The 17155-nt window shown below is 42.7% G+C and overlaps 1 protein-coding gene across 1 annotated transcript in view; it reads right to left on the bottom strand.

The window, feature by feature from the left end:
* LOC122552154 (cytochrome P450 4F22) overlaps window positions 1-14938 on the bottom strand; it is a 51167-nt gene extending 36229 nt beyond the window's left edge. Inside the window, exons 1-3 of the mRNA XM_043694665.1 lie at window positions 14935-14938; window positions 9377-9387; window positions 4823-4825 (exon numbers count right to left, since the gene is read on the bottom strand). Coding sequence (XP_043550600.1) covers window positions 4823-4825; window positions 9377-9387; window positions 14935-14938 — 18 coding nt within the window. The remainder of the gene's footprint in view (window positions 1-4822; window positions 4826-9376; window positions 9388-14934) is intronic.
* Window positions 14939-17155: the final 2217 nt, after the last annotated feature.

Genomic DNA, 17155 nt, shown 5'->3' with positions numbered 1-17155 from the left:
ATTCCGGAACTCAATTCCTCTACCAATAAAAGCCAGTACGCCATATGCCTTCTTCACCGCACTATTTACTTGGGTGGCAACTTTCAGAGATCTGTGTACATGGACACCAAGATCCCTCTGCTCATCCACACTACCAAGTATCCGACCTTTAGCCCAGTACCCCATCTTTTTATTACTGTTACCAAAGTGAATCACCTCACACTTAGCTACATTGGACTCCATTTGCCACCTTTCTGCCCAGTTCTGCAGCTTATCTATATCCCGCTGTAACCTGCCACATCCTTCCTCACTGTCAACAACTCCACCGACTTTCGTATCATCCGCAAACTTGCTCACCCAACCTTCTAGCCCCTCCTCCAGGTCATTTATAAAAATGACAAACAGCAATGGTCCCAAAATAGATCCTTGCAGAACACTGCTAGTAACTGCTTCGTGGTCAGCAATGGATTCTTAATTGATATGTTCAACAATATGATGTGACTTCATTGCAAGGGGATTTGGAATACACAAGTCAGGAATCTTTGCTGGATTGGGAACAGGAGTATTGTGGGTAGTACTAGCCCCAACCTAAGGAAGAAGAGACCTGCCTTAGAGAGGGCGAAAGTAACTTCCACCAAGACTCGTTGCTGGACTGAGAATCTATCGCGTGAAGACAGACTATGTAGACAGGCCCAATACTCTCTGGAAATTAAACAAACATTAGGTGATTAGCTGAAAGATGTAAATTTCGTTGATGACTTGATTGAGAAGAAGATTCCCATGGCAGCACAGTCAATACGCTTTCCCTTTGTTTTGGTATTCTTGTGGATTGTCCTGATGAATACTTCAAAAACCTTTGACAAAATTTCTCAGCAATATTCAAATTCAGTGCTACCAAGTGACTATTATTCTAAAATTTATCACAATCTGAAAATCATCAAGGGCTCATTACTCATCTCAGAGTAATTCACGATTCAATACAGAATCCCAGAATGAAGAACAATTCTTCACAATATCAGTATAATTAACATTTGATTGTAACCCTGAACTATCCACAATTCATCATTATTCCAGAAACTTCAGTTATTCATCAAAATCCCAGAATTACCTACAATTGATTACAATTGGAAAATTAATTGCACTTCCATATTATTCTTGAAATATCCAGTATTCATCACAACTGAGAGTAAATCATAATTTTTCACAATCCCACAAGAATTCATCATTTTCTCAGAATTGTGTACAAGTCATTGCAAATCTCAAATCACCCCAATTCATCACAATCTCTGAATTATATTTAAGGCATCAAATTCTCAGAACTATCAGCAATTCATCACAATATCCAAATCATCCACAATTCATCACAATCTCTGAATCATATTTAAGTCATCAAATTCTCAGAACTATCAGCAATTCATCAGAATCTTCAAATCACCCACAATTCATCACAATCTCCAAATTACCCACAATTCATCGCAATCTCCAAATCATCCACAATTTACCATAAACCCATAAAAGTCTACAATTTATCATAGTCTCAGGATAATCCATAATACATCATCATTCCCAAACAGTCCAAGTGTCATCGTGACCACAGATCCATCATGAATTCACCTCAATCCAAGAATAATCTACATTCCATCACAAAAGCAGAATATTTCAGAATGCACTACAACCCCTGAATCATTGCTAATTCATCACGATTTCAGAACGTTCCCACCATTTCTCAAACACTTGCTGAAAACACAGAATCAGCAGCAACTCATGGCAATTCCAGACTTATCAGCAATTCATCATAATCAAAGAACACTAGCTAATTCACCATAATCCCAGAATTATCTACAATTTTTCCCAATATCAGAATAAATCACAATTCAGTTAAACCTCATAACATTCCACAATTCATCATCATGAAAGATGCTTCTTAAAATTTGGATGATAAACCACTAACCTTGGTTATGTGCTAACAATTCATGTATTGGCTGAAATCCCATGGTTAATTCTTTGTTATTCTTTCATTAAGCCATTTCTCACTTTTCAGAGTCTTCGCCATTGTCCTAAGGTTGAAAATTTCTGTCTGCCTGACTCTCTCTCCTGTGTCTCTCTTAGCTATTCCAGAAATTTAACTCAGAGCCACTACATTCCTTCAGTTGACAAAAGTTTTAAGCCTTTGTGCCAATACTCAGGGTTTCAAGCAAGTTTTACTGAAAGAGACGCTTACTTCACTCCAACTTATTCTAAACCCTCCAAACTAAACCACATTAATGGACAGTCACCACTGGGAACCTAACCACCCTGACAATGAACTCATCCATCATAGAGTTATAGAGTCAGAGAATCCTACAACAGGGACACAGGCCCTTCAGCCCAAAATGGTCAGTGTCGACCAAAATGTCCATCCACTCTAACCCCATTTCCTTGCACGTGGGCCATATCTTCCTTATCCTTTTGCATTCATGTATTTGTCCAAACGCCTTTTAAATCTTGTAAATGTACCCACTTCAACCACTTCTGCTGGCAGCTCATTCCATATTTGTACCATCCTCTGCATAAAAAAGTTGCCCCTCAGGTTCCCTTTTATTCTTTCCCCTCTAACCTTAAACTGATGCCCTCTAGTCCTCAATTCCCCAACCCTGGGAAAGAGACTGTGTGCATTCACACTATCCATACCTCTCATGATCTTCTACACTTCTATAAGATTCCCCCTCAGTCAACTATGCTCTAAAGAAGTAAGTCCTAGCTTGTCCAGCATCTCCATATAAATCAGTCCCTTGAGTCCTGGCAACATCCTTGTAAATATCTTCTGCATCCTTTCCAGTTTAATAACATCCTTCCTATAGCAAGGTGACCAAAATTGAACACAATACTCAAGGTTCAGCCTTACCAACATCCTGTATAACTGCAACATAACTTCCCACCTATGATACTCACTGCCCTGACTGAAGAAGGCCAGTGTGCCAAAAGCCTTCTTCACTGCCCTGTCTACCTGTGACTCCTCTTTCAGAGAACTGTGCACCTCAAATCCAAAGCCTCTCTGTTCCACAACACTCGTTAAGACTCGACCATTCACCATGAAACTCCTACCTTGATTTGACTTTCCAAAATGCAAGACCTCACACTTATCTATATTTAACTCCCTTTACCATTTCTCAGCCCACTTCCCGAGCTGATCAAGATCCTGCTGCAATGTCTGATAACCTTCCTCACTGTCCACGATACCGCCTATTATAGTGTCATCTGCAAACTTACTAATCCTGCCTTGTACATTCTCATCCAAATCATTGATTTGGTTAACAAAGAGTAATGGGCCCAGCACTGACCCCTGAGGCACTCCACTAGTCACAGGTCTCCAGTCCAACAAACATCCTTCCACTATTACCCTCTGCTTTCTACCATCAAGCCAATTGTGTATCTAATTTGCCAGTTCCCCCTGGATTCCATGTGATCAAACCTTCCAGAGCATCTGGAACCTTCTCAAAGGACTTACTAAAATCTATGTGGACTGCATCTACCGCCCTGCCCTTGTCAACCTTCCTGATAACTTCATCAAAGAACAAATTTGTGAGGCATGGTCTCCCACTCACAAATGCTGACTGCTCCTAATCAAACCCTGCCTTGCCAAATGCACGTATATCTTATCTCAGGACCTTCTCAAGTAATTTACCTACCATAGATGTTACACTTCCTGGTCAATAGTTCCCAGATCATTTATTTTCAATTAGACGTCGCCAAGGCAATTTGGTCACATGATCATATATTGAAATCCAGCATTTTTTTAATCAAGTTCAAATTCTAGTTCTTAAAGGATAACTACTCTGTAGAAAATATGGGGTTTCTTTCCCCAAAAGCATATATGCTTTTCTTTACTCAGAGAGTAGTAAGGGTATGGAATGCTTTGCCTGCAACGGTAGTAGATTTGCCAACTTTAAGTACATTTAAGTTGTCATTGAGAGTACTTACAGTGTGGAAACAGGCCCTTCAGCCCAAAAAGACCCGCCGAAGCGCAACCTACCCTTTCCCCTACATTTACCCCTTTTACCTAACACTACGGGCAATTTAGCATGGCCAATTCACCTAACCTGCACATCTTTCGACTGTGGGAGGAAACCGGAGTACCCGGAGGAAACCCACACAGACACGGGGAGAATGTGCAAACTCCACACAGTCAGTCGCCTGAGTCAGTGCTAACCACTGTGCCACCGTGCCACTTGGACAAGCATATGGACGTACATGGAACAGTGTAGGTTAGATGGGCTTCAGATTGGTATGGCAGGTCGACACAACATCGAAGGCCGAAGGGCCTGTACTGCGCTGTAAAGTAATGTTCTATGTTCTATCCCATCAGATGCCTCGTTTTAAGAGGAAAAAGTAAGTTTTTTTCACAATCTTTTATAATACTACATAGTTTGCTCGAAACATGCTTTAGTGATTATCTCATTTGCTACATGGACAATGTAATTTCTTCCCCATCGTTGAATGAAAATTCAAATGTTTAACATCTTGCGATCCCAGAACTTAGATCCAATGATGTAGTACTTAAAACAGATGGAGGGATTATATCCAAAACATTGACGTGTCTTTATAAAGGTCTTTATGCAATTATTAAATGATTCGTCAAACTCTGGAAAAAGTGTTGGCAACCAATCCGTTCCTTTCTGCAAGATGAACATTACTTAAAGTAAATGTTTGCTGCATTAGCCTCTAGTGAAAAAAAGGAGAGTGTAACGATAACATTTCTACAAAAATGCATGTGGATATGATCCATGTAGATCACAATCTCTTCGGGATTTCATGAAAATGTATATTCAAGAAACATTAACCAGACACTCCAAATTACCACCACCATCTTGTAACAACACAACTTCTATGCTCTCATCACTAATACCAATTTCTTGTTTGAATGGTTTGTTGAAATTTAGAGTAGTTATAACAGACTTGTTTATTAAGACAACATTTGATCTCTTGTAAACAGCCTTACAAGATGTTGTACTGTTACATTTGGCTTCGATCTCTGATAAACTTGAAAATGGAGGTGTTACTATGCTGAAAATTGGAACGAATCTCCTGTAAATGACAGTACATGAATTAAACTGTGTAGTGCCTGATTTATGCCTATTGGAAGGAATAAATCGTTGAGGTTGATCAAAAATGATAGCTTTAAGTTGATTCGTGAATATTGAGAGCCTGTCTATCAATCCCTGTGACTGGTCACATTTGTAGATATATATATGCATCTTGGAATAGCTACTGGAACCTTACACTCTCCTTCAGAATTCCATCCCTCTTATGGAGCTGCATCCTTTAGCATTTGTAGTGGCTCAGTCAAAAGTAGAACTATATCTGGGTGGTTCGTGTGTGAGGAATGAACTGCTGGAGGAAGTGGTAGACGCAGGTACAGCTAGAACATTTAAAAGATATTTGGACAGGTACATGAATAGGAAAGGTTTAGAGGGATATGGGCCAAATGCAGGCAAATGGGACTAAGTTTGTTTGAGAAACCTGGTCACCCCCCAACCTGATAAGTTGGTCTGAAGGGTCTGTTTCCATGCTGTATGTGAAAAGGTTTAGCTTTAAAGGTTATTTTGTCCTGGTCTTTTTATGAAGAGAGGTTCTATGACAGAGGTGTGGAGCAGTCTGGGGTAATGTAAAAAACTTGGGAGGCTTGTTTTATTTAATGCAGCCTGAATGGCAGCTCTCACAGATCCAGATTTGGTTTTGGTTTTTCCTTTCAGTAGTATCAGAAGCTATTGGGGTCTCAACTGAGTTGGAAGCTTCAGTGAATGTCTCCTGGCTTCTACTCTCTCTGAATTTTCTCTTGACGTTTTTCTCCTTCCGGGATTGAAGAACTGCATGTGAGAATCTGTGTCAGAATTTTTCTTTTTTTGCCAACATGTTACTATATTGGAACAGTTAATTTGTAATAGTTACTGTATCTATTATTCTGTTAAGTTTCTAGTAGAGTTACATTATTCTTACATCCCTTTAAATACAATGTTTAAATAAATTATGTTTTACTTAACCTCAAGTAGTTTGACCAATCTCACTGCATCTTGAACACAGGGCTTCACATTTGCCTTTAGAAATAAGGAAATGTTGGAGTCTGGGCTATCTTAAAATATTCTGAGGGGGTCTGCTCTAATCCATATCATGTGTGACGCTATAACTCTATGCACCTGAGAAATAACTGTTTTGGGAACAGTGAAGGCCATACAGGCTTGGTTACCCCCAAAACATGTCACGAATAAGTGACCCTGGCTTTGCCAAATTAAATTCTTGGCAAATTTCTCATGTAGCATTTCTCACTTTCTGTAGCCTCTCAATTAATTTACTGATGTGGTCCATGTGTTTCTTCCAAGGGCCACGAGAGGCCAACTAATCGCCAATACAGCACAGTTCAATAGTCCATGAATCGTTTGATTGGTTCATCGTTGAAAAGTAGCTGGTGAACCTTCGATTCCAACTTTGATGAAGGTCATCTGGTGTTATATCAACAGTAATTTCTCTGGCTTATTCTGTCAATGGCATTTTCCAAAGCCTCCTAGTGAGTTGGTCTTACTGATACAAAATGAGTTTCCAACCTTTTTGATACAATCTTCAATTTAAAGTAATGCTTCAGAACCAATTCTTATTATGACATTTACTTTACAAAAACTGATGCAATATCTTTGAGTTTTGTTAGGCTTTTGTCTCACTACAAGTGGTGAATGCCAACAGATTTTACTCATTCTAATGATCTTATTATCCAACATGAAAGTGATTGCATTTGTAAGTTTTTTTTGGTCTCTAAGGGTTTTGTTTAATGAGTGGAGGATTTCCCACATCGAAAACATGCATAGTTTGAGAAGTTCATTCTGACTCAACCTTCTCATGGTCTGACTATGGCACCGCTAGACTCTGCTGGAAAAAATGCAAGATTTTATCTAATTTTTTAAACCTCTGTGTTGACTAAACATATTGCTGGGGACTTAATTTGATAAACTTTTCATTATATCGCTCTCTTTCTTCATTTTCAGCTGGCTATTCTCCCTGATATAATTCCTGGCATAAATGCTGTCCCTCCACACTTCATGTCAGTTCTGATAAAAAGTTATCCAGACTGGAAACATTAGCTTGCTCTCTCTCCATGGACGTTGCCTGACCCACTTGAGCTCCAGCATTTGTTGTTTCCAGTATAGATTCCAGCATCAGTGGCCCGGAGATTAGCACTGCTGCCTCATAGCGCCAGGGACCCAGGTTTGATTCCAGCCTGGGGTGACTGTCTGTGTGGAGTTTGCACGTTCTCCCTGTGTCTGCATGAGTTTCCTCCCACAGTCCAAAATTGTGCATTTTAGGGTGGATTGGCCATGCTAAATTGCCTACAGTGTTCAGGGATGTTCAGGGTAGGTGGGTTAGCCATGAGAAACGCAAGGATAGGGTTAGGGGCTTGGGTCTTGGTGGGATGCTCTTCGGGGGTTGGCCTGGACTCGATGGCCTGAATGGCCTGCTTCCATAATGTAGGGATTCTATCATCTGCAGAATTTGTTCCTTCTTGATATAATAATGTTTCAGTATACTCATAGCACACTCCATGTTGAGTTCTCCTTCTATCTGGTATATGATTAACATAGTCTATCTCATTAAACTGATTGAGATTCACTAGATGGTGCTGAGAGATGTTACAGAATTCAGTATTACACAGACCAGGCCGGTAAACCCATTAATAGAAGTTGGCATTCCTAATTCCTTGCCATGTACAGCTTTCTCTTCATCCATCCATCCATCATTTCTAACTGCCACCCTGACATCGACCACCTCACCCACTCCAAACTCCCTCCCTCACAATGCACACCCCTCCATTCCCTCTGCCTCAACCCTAACATCACCATGAAACCCACAGACAAAGGGGGAAATGTGGTAGTTTGCCGCACCGACCTCTACATCGCTGAAGCCAGGCGCCAACTCACAAACACCTCCCCCTACTGCCCCCTCGATCACGACCTCATCTCCCAACACCAAATCATCATCTCCCAGACCACCAGCAACCTCATTAGCTCAGGAGATCGCCCATTCACAGCCTCCAACCTCATTGTCCGTGAACCTCACACCGCCCGATTCTACCTCCTTCCTAACATTCATAAACATGTCTGCCCTAGTCGACCCATTGTCTCAGCCTGCTCCTTCCCATTGAACTCACCCCTTCCTACCTCGACACCGTCCTGTCCCCCTTTGTCCAGGAACTCCCCAGCTACGTTCGTGACACCATCCAAGCCCTTCACCTCCTCCAAGATCTTCGTTACCCTGGTCACCAATGCCATGGACATCCAGTCACTGTACACATCAATCCGCCACGACGAAGGTCTCCAAGCCCTCCGTTTCTTCCTCTCACACCGTCCTAACCAGTACCCTTCCAACGTCACCCTCATCTGCCTGACTGAACTGGTCCTCGCCCTCAACAACTTCTCCTTCCAATCCTCCCACTTCCTCCAAACCAAAGGGGTAGCCATGGACACCCGCGTGAGACCCAGCTATGCCTGTTTGTCTGATATGTGGAACAGGCCATCTTCCGGAGTTACACTGGCACCATCCCCCACCACATCGATGACTGTATCGGCGCTACCTCGTGCTCCCACAAGGAGGTTGAACAGTTCATCAACTTTACCAACACCTTCTATTCTGACCTCAAATTCACCTGGACCACCTCGGACACCTCCCTCCCCTTCCTGGACCTCTCCATCTCCTTCTCTGGCAACCGACTAACCACAGGTACATGGACTACTACAAACTCACCGACTACACCTCCACCCATTCTACCTCCTGTAAAAACATCATCATTCCTGATGAAGGGCTTATGCTCGAAACATCGACTCTCCTGCTCACCAGATGCTGTTGTGCTTTTCCAGCACCCCACTCTTGACATCCATCCTGTACCTCCAACTGTATTGCACTATGTTGTCATAACCTTACCAGAACATACAGCAACTCTGTCATGAGCGAGAGACTGGAAGTGGTTTAACCTGAAGACCACCATACCTCAGGTGAGGGGAAGGGTTGAGAAGGAGAGTCCTTTATGGTAACCTCAGCCGTTGATGGGAATTGAACCCATGCTGTTAGATTATATTACTTTGCAAACCAACCATCCAGCCAACTGAGCTAAACCAACCCGAACACCTCCAATAAAGGGAGCTGCAGTGCTGGCCTCCAGCCTTACCCCAGCTTCTCTGTTTCCTGGGTTTGAATCCTACCATGGCAGATGGTGGAAACTGAATTTGATAAAAATCTGAAATTCTGAGTCTAATGATAACCATGAATCCATTGTCGATTATCAGAAAAAACCCATCTGGTTCACCAATGTCCTTTAGGGAAGGAAACTGTATATTGTGCCTCTATGTGACCCCAGACCCACAGCAATGTGATTGACTCTCAGCTGCCCTCTGGGCAATAAATGCTGGCCTAGACAGAGCTGCCCACAGTCAGTGAGTGAAATCTGGTCTTCAGTGCTTGTTTAGGGATGGCGGCACGGTGGCACAGTGGTTAGCACTGCTGCCTCACAGCGCCAGAGACCCGGGTTCAATTCCGACCTCAGGCGACTGACTGTGTGGAGTTTGCACATTCTCCCCGTGTCTGCGTGGGTTTCGTCTGGGTGCTCCGGTTTCCTCCCACAGTCCAAAAATGTGCAGGTCAGGTGAATTTGCCATGCTACATTGCCCGTAGTGTTAGGTGAAGGGGTAAATGTAAGGGAATGGGTCTGGTGGGTTGCGCTTCGGCGGGTCAGTGTGGACTTGTTGGGCCGAAGGGCCTGTTTCCACACTAAGTAATCTAAAAAAAAACTCAATGCTAACTCCATCAGGTTCTGACCTGTATTCTTCAGCTACCTTCTCTGTTTGTCCTATTGTTCCCTATTGAGAAACTGTAAAGTGTTCTTCAGCAATCGCACATGATTTTGAAAGTCTGTCTCAGAATTTGGACACTTTCTCCAAAAGTAACTTCTTCCTCTTGATCTCCCCTTGGGCCCACACCCCCACATTCCTGATGAAGGGAACTCTCCTGCTTCTCGGGTGCTGCTTTGACTCTGACTTCCCGAACTGGAAGTTCTTTTGTTTTCCGTCCTCGCACTTACTCAAGGGGTTGGAAACCTGCTCATTTATGAGGTGCACCTGAATTGTAAACAATAACATTGGTATCCCCTATCCCAAACCTCTGGATATTTTAAACCTCCAGAAGGGCTCATGCCCAAAACATCGATTCTCCTGCTCCTTGGATGCTGCCTGATCTGCTGCGCTTTTCCAGCAACATATTTTCAGCTCTGGATATTTTAGCCAATAAACTTTGATCATATTCTCTTTGAGGTTGGTGTGGGGGTCTTTCCAGTCCTCTCCCTGCATGTATGAGTAATACAGTTTGTTCTGCTATAATGTGTTTCTTCAACGTGAGTTGGCTTTAACTGAATTGAAGAATTTAGCCCATTATTTGTAGGACGGGTACTTTCCTTCCCCATACTGGCTATAATGGGATTCTGGCCCCAGTGGTTTAAATGGCGGCTATTATGCAATTTGCTTAGAATGTGGGATCACACGAGAACAGGTCTATGACGTTATATCAGAGCTGACAGTATGCAGTTGATTTAAATTACATTATCTCTGAGCAGCCATGATTTCCTAGGATACTGGTGAAATTTGACTGCTGGTAGTATGTGGTTAAAAAACAAAATTACCATGTACACTCGAGTAATAGTCACATTCTTTGACTACTTTTTCAGGTTAAGTTCATGAGGTCAACTATTACTTGGATACTACTTTTGAGGGGCTGAAATTCATGCCCGTCAAAATTCATACCTTATTAGCAGAAGCCCAATTGATCTCTAAATGAATGAAGAAAAATAAGCAACGAATTACGGTAATTCTGAAAATCCAGAGCGGAATTTAACAGCCACTGGGCTGGAAGACTGAGAGCAGACGGAATAACCAGCAGATTGGAGAGCTGGAGCAGGACATGACGGCCGGCACACTGTCTCATAAACGTTGACCTGTTATCTGTGAAGAACTAGGGTTGGCTTTTACACACGATATGTGGAAAATTCCAGGTTATTTGGACAAAAATAGGGGGTTGACTATACGGTAGCCCTTCAATTAACATCTTTGCTGTAATCTTTGTTAAGGGAATAGGCTCTTGAAGCTTGTAGCTCAGCACACGATTGTTAGAATGTATTGGTATCCCATTTTAGCTATTAAGTCTGTAGAATCCACCAGAGAAAATAAAATCTAATGGCTCATCAAGAGTGATTATAGGGACCGATGGAGTTGGACGATTGAAATGTTTGCGGATTAGAATTTCATCCCTGTGCAATCTCAGGCAGGAAACACTTTGAAAACCTTCAGGAGCTTGTCTCATTGCCTCAGTCAATGAGGAGATACTCTTCTTGACAATCCTGAGCAGTGACTCCACTTGGCAATGGTACTGTTGCTATGGTGTTGTGATTCATTTCTTTAAATAATACAGTCCTTTCCGAAGACTCTTTAGCCATTCCAACAACCGCAACTTGTTTTCATGTCAAATCACAATTCCAGAATTATTCAGAAATGATCATTATCCCAGGATCAACGATAGTTCATTGTAATCTCAAAAGAATTCCCAAATTCCCTTCTCTAAAACTCATCAGCAGTTTATCACAGATCAGAATATTGAACAATTCACAACCATCCCAAAATTTTACGCAATTTGTTGCCATTTCAGATCATTCCATAATTTACCACAATCCCAGAATATTCCACAATCCCAAAATATTCCACAATTCACTACAGACCCAGAGAATTCCATATTTATCACAATCTGTTTGTTCCACAATTCTCCACCATCCCAGAATGTCCCACAATTTGTCATCATCCCAAAATATTCCACAATTAAGCACAAATCTTTGCCATCATAAAGTATACCACAATTCATCAGCGCTCCTGAATATATGCCACATTTGATAGCCATCCCAGAATATTCCACAGTTCATCACCATCCCAGAATGTGACACAATTCATTATATTTGCAAAGTATTTCAAAATTCATCACAATCCCAGATTATTCCATAATTCACCATTATCCCAGAAAATTCCACAATTCACATAATCCCAGATTATTCCACAAATCACCATCATTCCAGAATATTCCAAAATTCATTTCTATCCAAGAATATTCCACAGTTCACCACCATCTCAGAAAATTTCATAATTCACCGCATTCCCAGAATATTTCATAATTCAGGACAATCCCAGAACATTCCAAACTCCGAATTACTTCACCACAATGCCAAAATAAAACATTAAAGTGAGTTAATAAAGCCAGGGTCTTACTTTTTGTAGTCATGTTTGCAGTACAGCTGCCTGTCCCGGCAGTAGCAGGTCCCAGAGAGTGGCTGCAGGCATGTTGTACATTTTAAACAAGATTCATGCCAGGATCGTTCGTTGACACGGAGGATGTAGCGATCGGTGATGGTGAGTTTGCAGCCTGCACACATCTGACCTGGTTCCTGCTCTGAGCCTAGACCACAACATTTTGCACTGAGTTTACAGAAAAAGATTTCCTTCCCTCACCTCCCCCCTCTCACACACAGATCCCTCATCCTCACCATCTTACACATCCCCTCCCTCCCTCTGGCACCCCCTGTCTATGGCAGGTGCCATCTACGGGATTGGGGCAATTTGTCAAAACTTTCTCACTAACAAATCTCAAATCTACAACTCTTGCAAATGAGAAGGAGTAGCCCAGGTACCTGGGAACAATGGCCCATGCCTCATCACTTCACTGTACCCACATCTGATGTTCTCTTCCCATTCTCCCATGGTGGATGTGGCAAGACAGCAGATACTCATTAGTGACTTATTAGGAAACAGGTCAATTAAGAACCAATACTTACTGTGATTGAGTGTGGGAGAGGTTTGTTTCAAACATGTTGGTGTCTCTTCTGTTTTCATGTTGCCTGGCACATTCAGAAATACAAACCTATCAAATAGAATGGATAAACATCAAATCAATGACAATCAAAACATGGCTGCTCTGTTCAACCAAACTTTGGTTTGTGACATTAGAATAGAGAATGCTAGCGAAACTCAGCAGGTCTGGCAGTGAGTGTGGAGAGAGAAACAGAGGTAACATCATGACCTTAGCACCATTAGACCACATTCAGCTGCTTGGGACTATTCCATCATTAAAATAGATCATGGTTGGTTCAACAATCCTCACATCCACTTTCCTGCCATTTCCCTGTAACCCTTCATTCCCTGACTGATCAAGACATCTCAGAAATAATTGCCAGACTACTCAGACCCCTTGGCATCATGGTAGCCCACAAACCCACCAACACACTAAAACAGCAGCTAATGAACTAGAAAGACCCTATGCAGACAACAAGCAAGACTGATGTCATTTACAAAATACCGTGCAAGGACTGTAACAAACACTACATTGGACAAACAGGCAGAAAACTAGCCACAATTAGCCAATTAGCCACAAAACGACATGACCCTCTCTCACTAGTATCCTCACATACAGATAAGGAAGGACACCACTTCGACTGGGACAACACATCCATCCTAGGACAAGCCAAACAGAGACATGCACAAAAATTCCTAGAAGCATGGCATTCCAACTGGAATTCTATCAACAAACACATCGAGTTAGACCCCATCTACCAGCCCCTGTGGAAAAGAACAGGAAATGCCATCATCACAGGAAATGACATCACCGCAGGAAATGACATCACCACAGGAAATGACACCGCCAACCCAAAAAACCCAAACTGACAAATAGAAAGCAGGAATTATCAGCAGTGCTTTGACTGGAGGCCCAATGAAGATGTTACCTAGTAGGATGACGAAACATCTGGAGATGAACCTTCCAGCTCAATGAATAAACCTACAACCATGATCAAGAACCTCTCTATCAGGGCCTTAAATATACACAAGGGCTCTGCTCCCACAGCTCTCTGTGGCCAGGTGTTCCAAAGACTCACAACACTCTGAGAAAGGAAATTCCTCCCCAACTCAGTTTTATGTGGGGACCCCCTTATACTGGGACAATACCCTCTCTCCTAAGACTCCAAGGAGAGAAAACATCCTCTCAGCATGTACCCTGTTGAGCCCCTTAAGAATCCGATATGTTTCAATGAGATCAACACTCATTTTTCTAAATTCGTTGTGGAGGTGTCGGTGTTGGACTGGTTTGGACAATGCCTGAGGAGCTAGTAGATGCCGTACCACTGAGGGAAGACCAGAGTTCTGACAGCTTGTGTTTTCAAATAAACCTGTTGGACTATAACCTTATGTTTATTCTCCAGTGAGTGGAGTCCCAGTCTGTTTAGCGTTTGCTCATAAGACAATCTCTCCACACGGGGGATCATCCTATTGAATCTTCCCTGGATTACCTCCAGTGAAATGATATCTTTCCTTCAATCATGGGACCAAAGTTGCTCACAGTATTCCAGATGTAGTCCCACCAGCACCTTGTACAGGTGCAGTAAGATTTCCCCACTCTGTGACTCCAACCCCTTTGAAATATGGGCCAATATTCCATGAGCCTTCCTGATTCCCTGCTGCACCTGGGGGCTAACTTTCTGTGTTCCATGTACAAACAGCCCAAGTCCCTTTGTGTTCAGCTTTCTGCAGTTTTTAAAAATCTTTTAAAATAATAATCCGGTCTTTTGTTCTCCCTTCCAAAATGACCAACTTCATATTGTTTCCACATTATACTCCATTCGCCATCATTTTGCCCCCTTATTTAATCGATCACTATCTCTCCATAAACTGCCATTCTCACAACTTGCCATTCCATGTACTTTTGTGTCATCTGCAAATTTGGTGACACTTCCTCCCTGCACATCATTAATAGATATTATAAACAGTTGTGGTCCCAGCACTGACCCCTGTTGAAACCCACTGGCTATAGGTCACCAACCTGAAAAGGAACCTCTTATCCTCACTTGCTGTTTCCCACCCATCAGCCAATTCTAACCAAACTAAGCTTGAGATCTAGACCAACCACATAGACACCTATCATTTATGACTTGGCTTATGTGACATAACAGGTTACAAAGCAAAGTCAAATAGGATCGTGGACAATAATGCATCTCTACCCCATCAGCTCAATGCGTTCTATGCTCACGGTGAGCAGAACGTCAGTGGATCCCAACAGTCTAGGATGGATCTGTACCCACCATCACTGCCACAGACGTTACAGCTGTCTCCTTGAGAGTGAACTCACGGAAGGCGATTGGCCTGGATGGATTGCCCAACCATGCACGGACCAGCTGGCAGGAGTATTCACAGACACTTTTAACCTCTCCTTATTACAATCTAAATAAGTGGCAACACCTCCTCCACCATAATCCTCAACGCCAGTGTCTCACAATGCTGCCTGCTCATCTCCCTACTCCACCCCCTATACACTCATGACTCTGTGGCCAAATTCTACTCCAATTCCATTTACAGGTTTGCTGACAACACCACCATTGTAGGTCAGACCTCAAACAACAATGAGATGGAGTACAGGAAACAGACTGAATGCTTAGCAGCATGGTATAAAGGCAACAATCTCTCCATCAGCATCAGCAAAATGAAGGAGCTGGTCATTGACTTCAGGAAGCAGAGTGGAAGGCACACCCCAACGGGGCTAGGGTGGAGGTGGTCCACAGCATCATATTCCTGGGAGTGACGTTCACCAACAGTCTGTCCTGGTCCATCCCACATCGATGTGACAGACATAAAGCACAACAGTGCCTCTACATCCTTGGGAGGTTAAGGAAATTCGGCATGTCCACAAAGACTCTTACCATTTTTATAAATGTACCATAGAAAGCATCCTGTCTGGATGCACCACAGCGTGATATGGCAACTACTCTTTACAAGACAGCAAGAAACTACAGAGAATTGTGAACACAGCCCAGTCCATCTCAACCAGCCTTCCATCCATTGACTCCATCTACACTTCCTGCTGCCAAGGAAAGCAACCAATCACCCCGGTTATACCCTAGTCCACCCTCTTCGATCGGGCAGAATATAGAAACGTTTGAACATATAAACCAACAGATTCAAGAAGAGATTTCTTCCCCGCTGTTATCAAGCTTTGGAAAAGACATCTCAAATGTTAATGTTGATCTCTCTCTGTACCTTCGCTGTGGCTGTAACACTGTGTTCTGCACTCTGTCCTGCTACCCTGATGCACTTTGTATGGTACAGTCTGTTTGTGGAGCACGCAAAACGGCAAATTTCACTGGATCTCAGGACATGTGACAACAATAAATCAATCAATGAGTTTTTCTATCTATGTTAATATACTACCTCCAACACCGTGGACTCTTATGTCAAAACCTTTTGCGAGCTCCCTTGTAAAAGACTTTCTAGAAGTCCTAATAGAAGATTCTACTGATTCCCCTCTATCCATTCCGGTTGAAACTTCCTCGAAAAATCAAGTCGAAGTGTTGGATGTACTGTATTATAATGATGAAGTGACCAGGAAGGCTGATGAGGGCAGGGAGGTAGATGTAGTCTATGTGGATTTCAGTAAGGCCTTTGATAAGGTTCAACATGGTAAGTTGCTCTGGAAGGTAGATCACATGGAATCCAGGGGGAGCTGGCAAATTGGATACACAATTGGCTTGATGGTAGGAAGCAGAGGGTAATAGTGGAAGGATGTTTGTCAGACAGGAAGCCTGCAACTAGTGGAGTGCCTCAGGGGGCGGTGCTGGGCCCACTGCTATTTGTTATCAACATCAATGATTTGGATGAGAATGTACAAGGTATGGTTAGTAAGTTTGCAGATGACAGTAAAATAGGTGGTATCATGGACAGTGAAGAAGGTTATCAGAAATTGCAGCAGGACCTTGATCAGCTGGGGAAGTGGGCTGAGAAATGGCAAAAGGAGTTTCCTATAGATAAGTATGAGGTCTTGCATTTTGGAAATTCAAATCAAGGTAGGAGTTTCATGGTGAATGGTAGGGCCTACGGAGAGTAGTGAAACAGAGGGACCTTGGAGTTCAGGCACATAGTTCTCTGAAAGTGAAGTCACAGGTAGACAGGGCAGTGAAGAAGGCTTTTGGCAAACTGGCCTTCATCAGTCAGGGCAGTGAGTGCAGAAATTGGGAAGTTATGTTGCAGTTATTCAGGACATTGGTGAGGCTGCACTTGGAGTGTTGTGTTCAGTTTTGGTCACCTTGCTA

This window comes from Chiloscyllium plagiosum, chromosome 8 (assembly GCF_004010195.1).
Source record: "Chiloscyllium plagiosum isolate BGI_BamShark_2017 chromosome 8, ASM401019v2, whole genome shotgun sequence".
Classification (NCBI taxonomy): Eukaryota; Metazoa; Chordata; class Chondrichthyes; order Orectolobiformes; family Hemiscylliidae; genus Chiloscyllium; species Chiloscyllium plagiosum.
The sequence above is the reverse complement of the archived record's forward strand: the minus strand, read 5'-3'. Positions and strand labels throughout refer to the sequence as shown.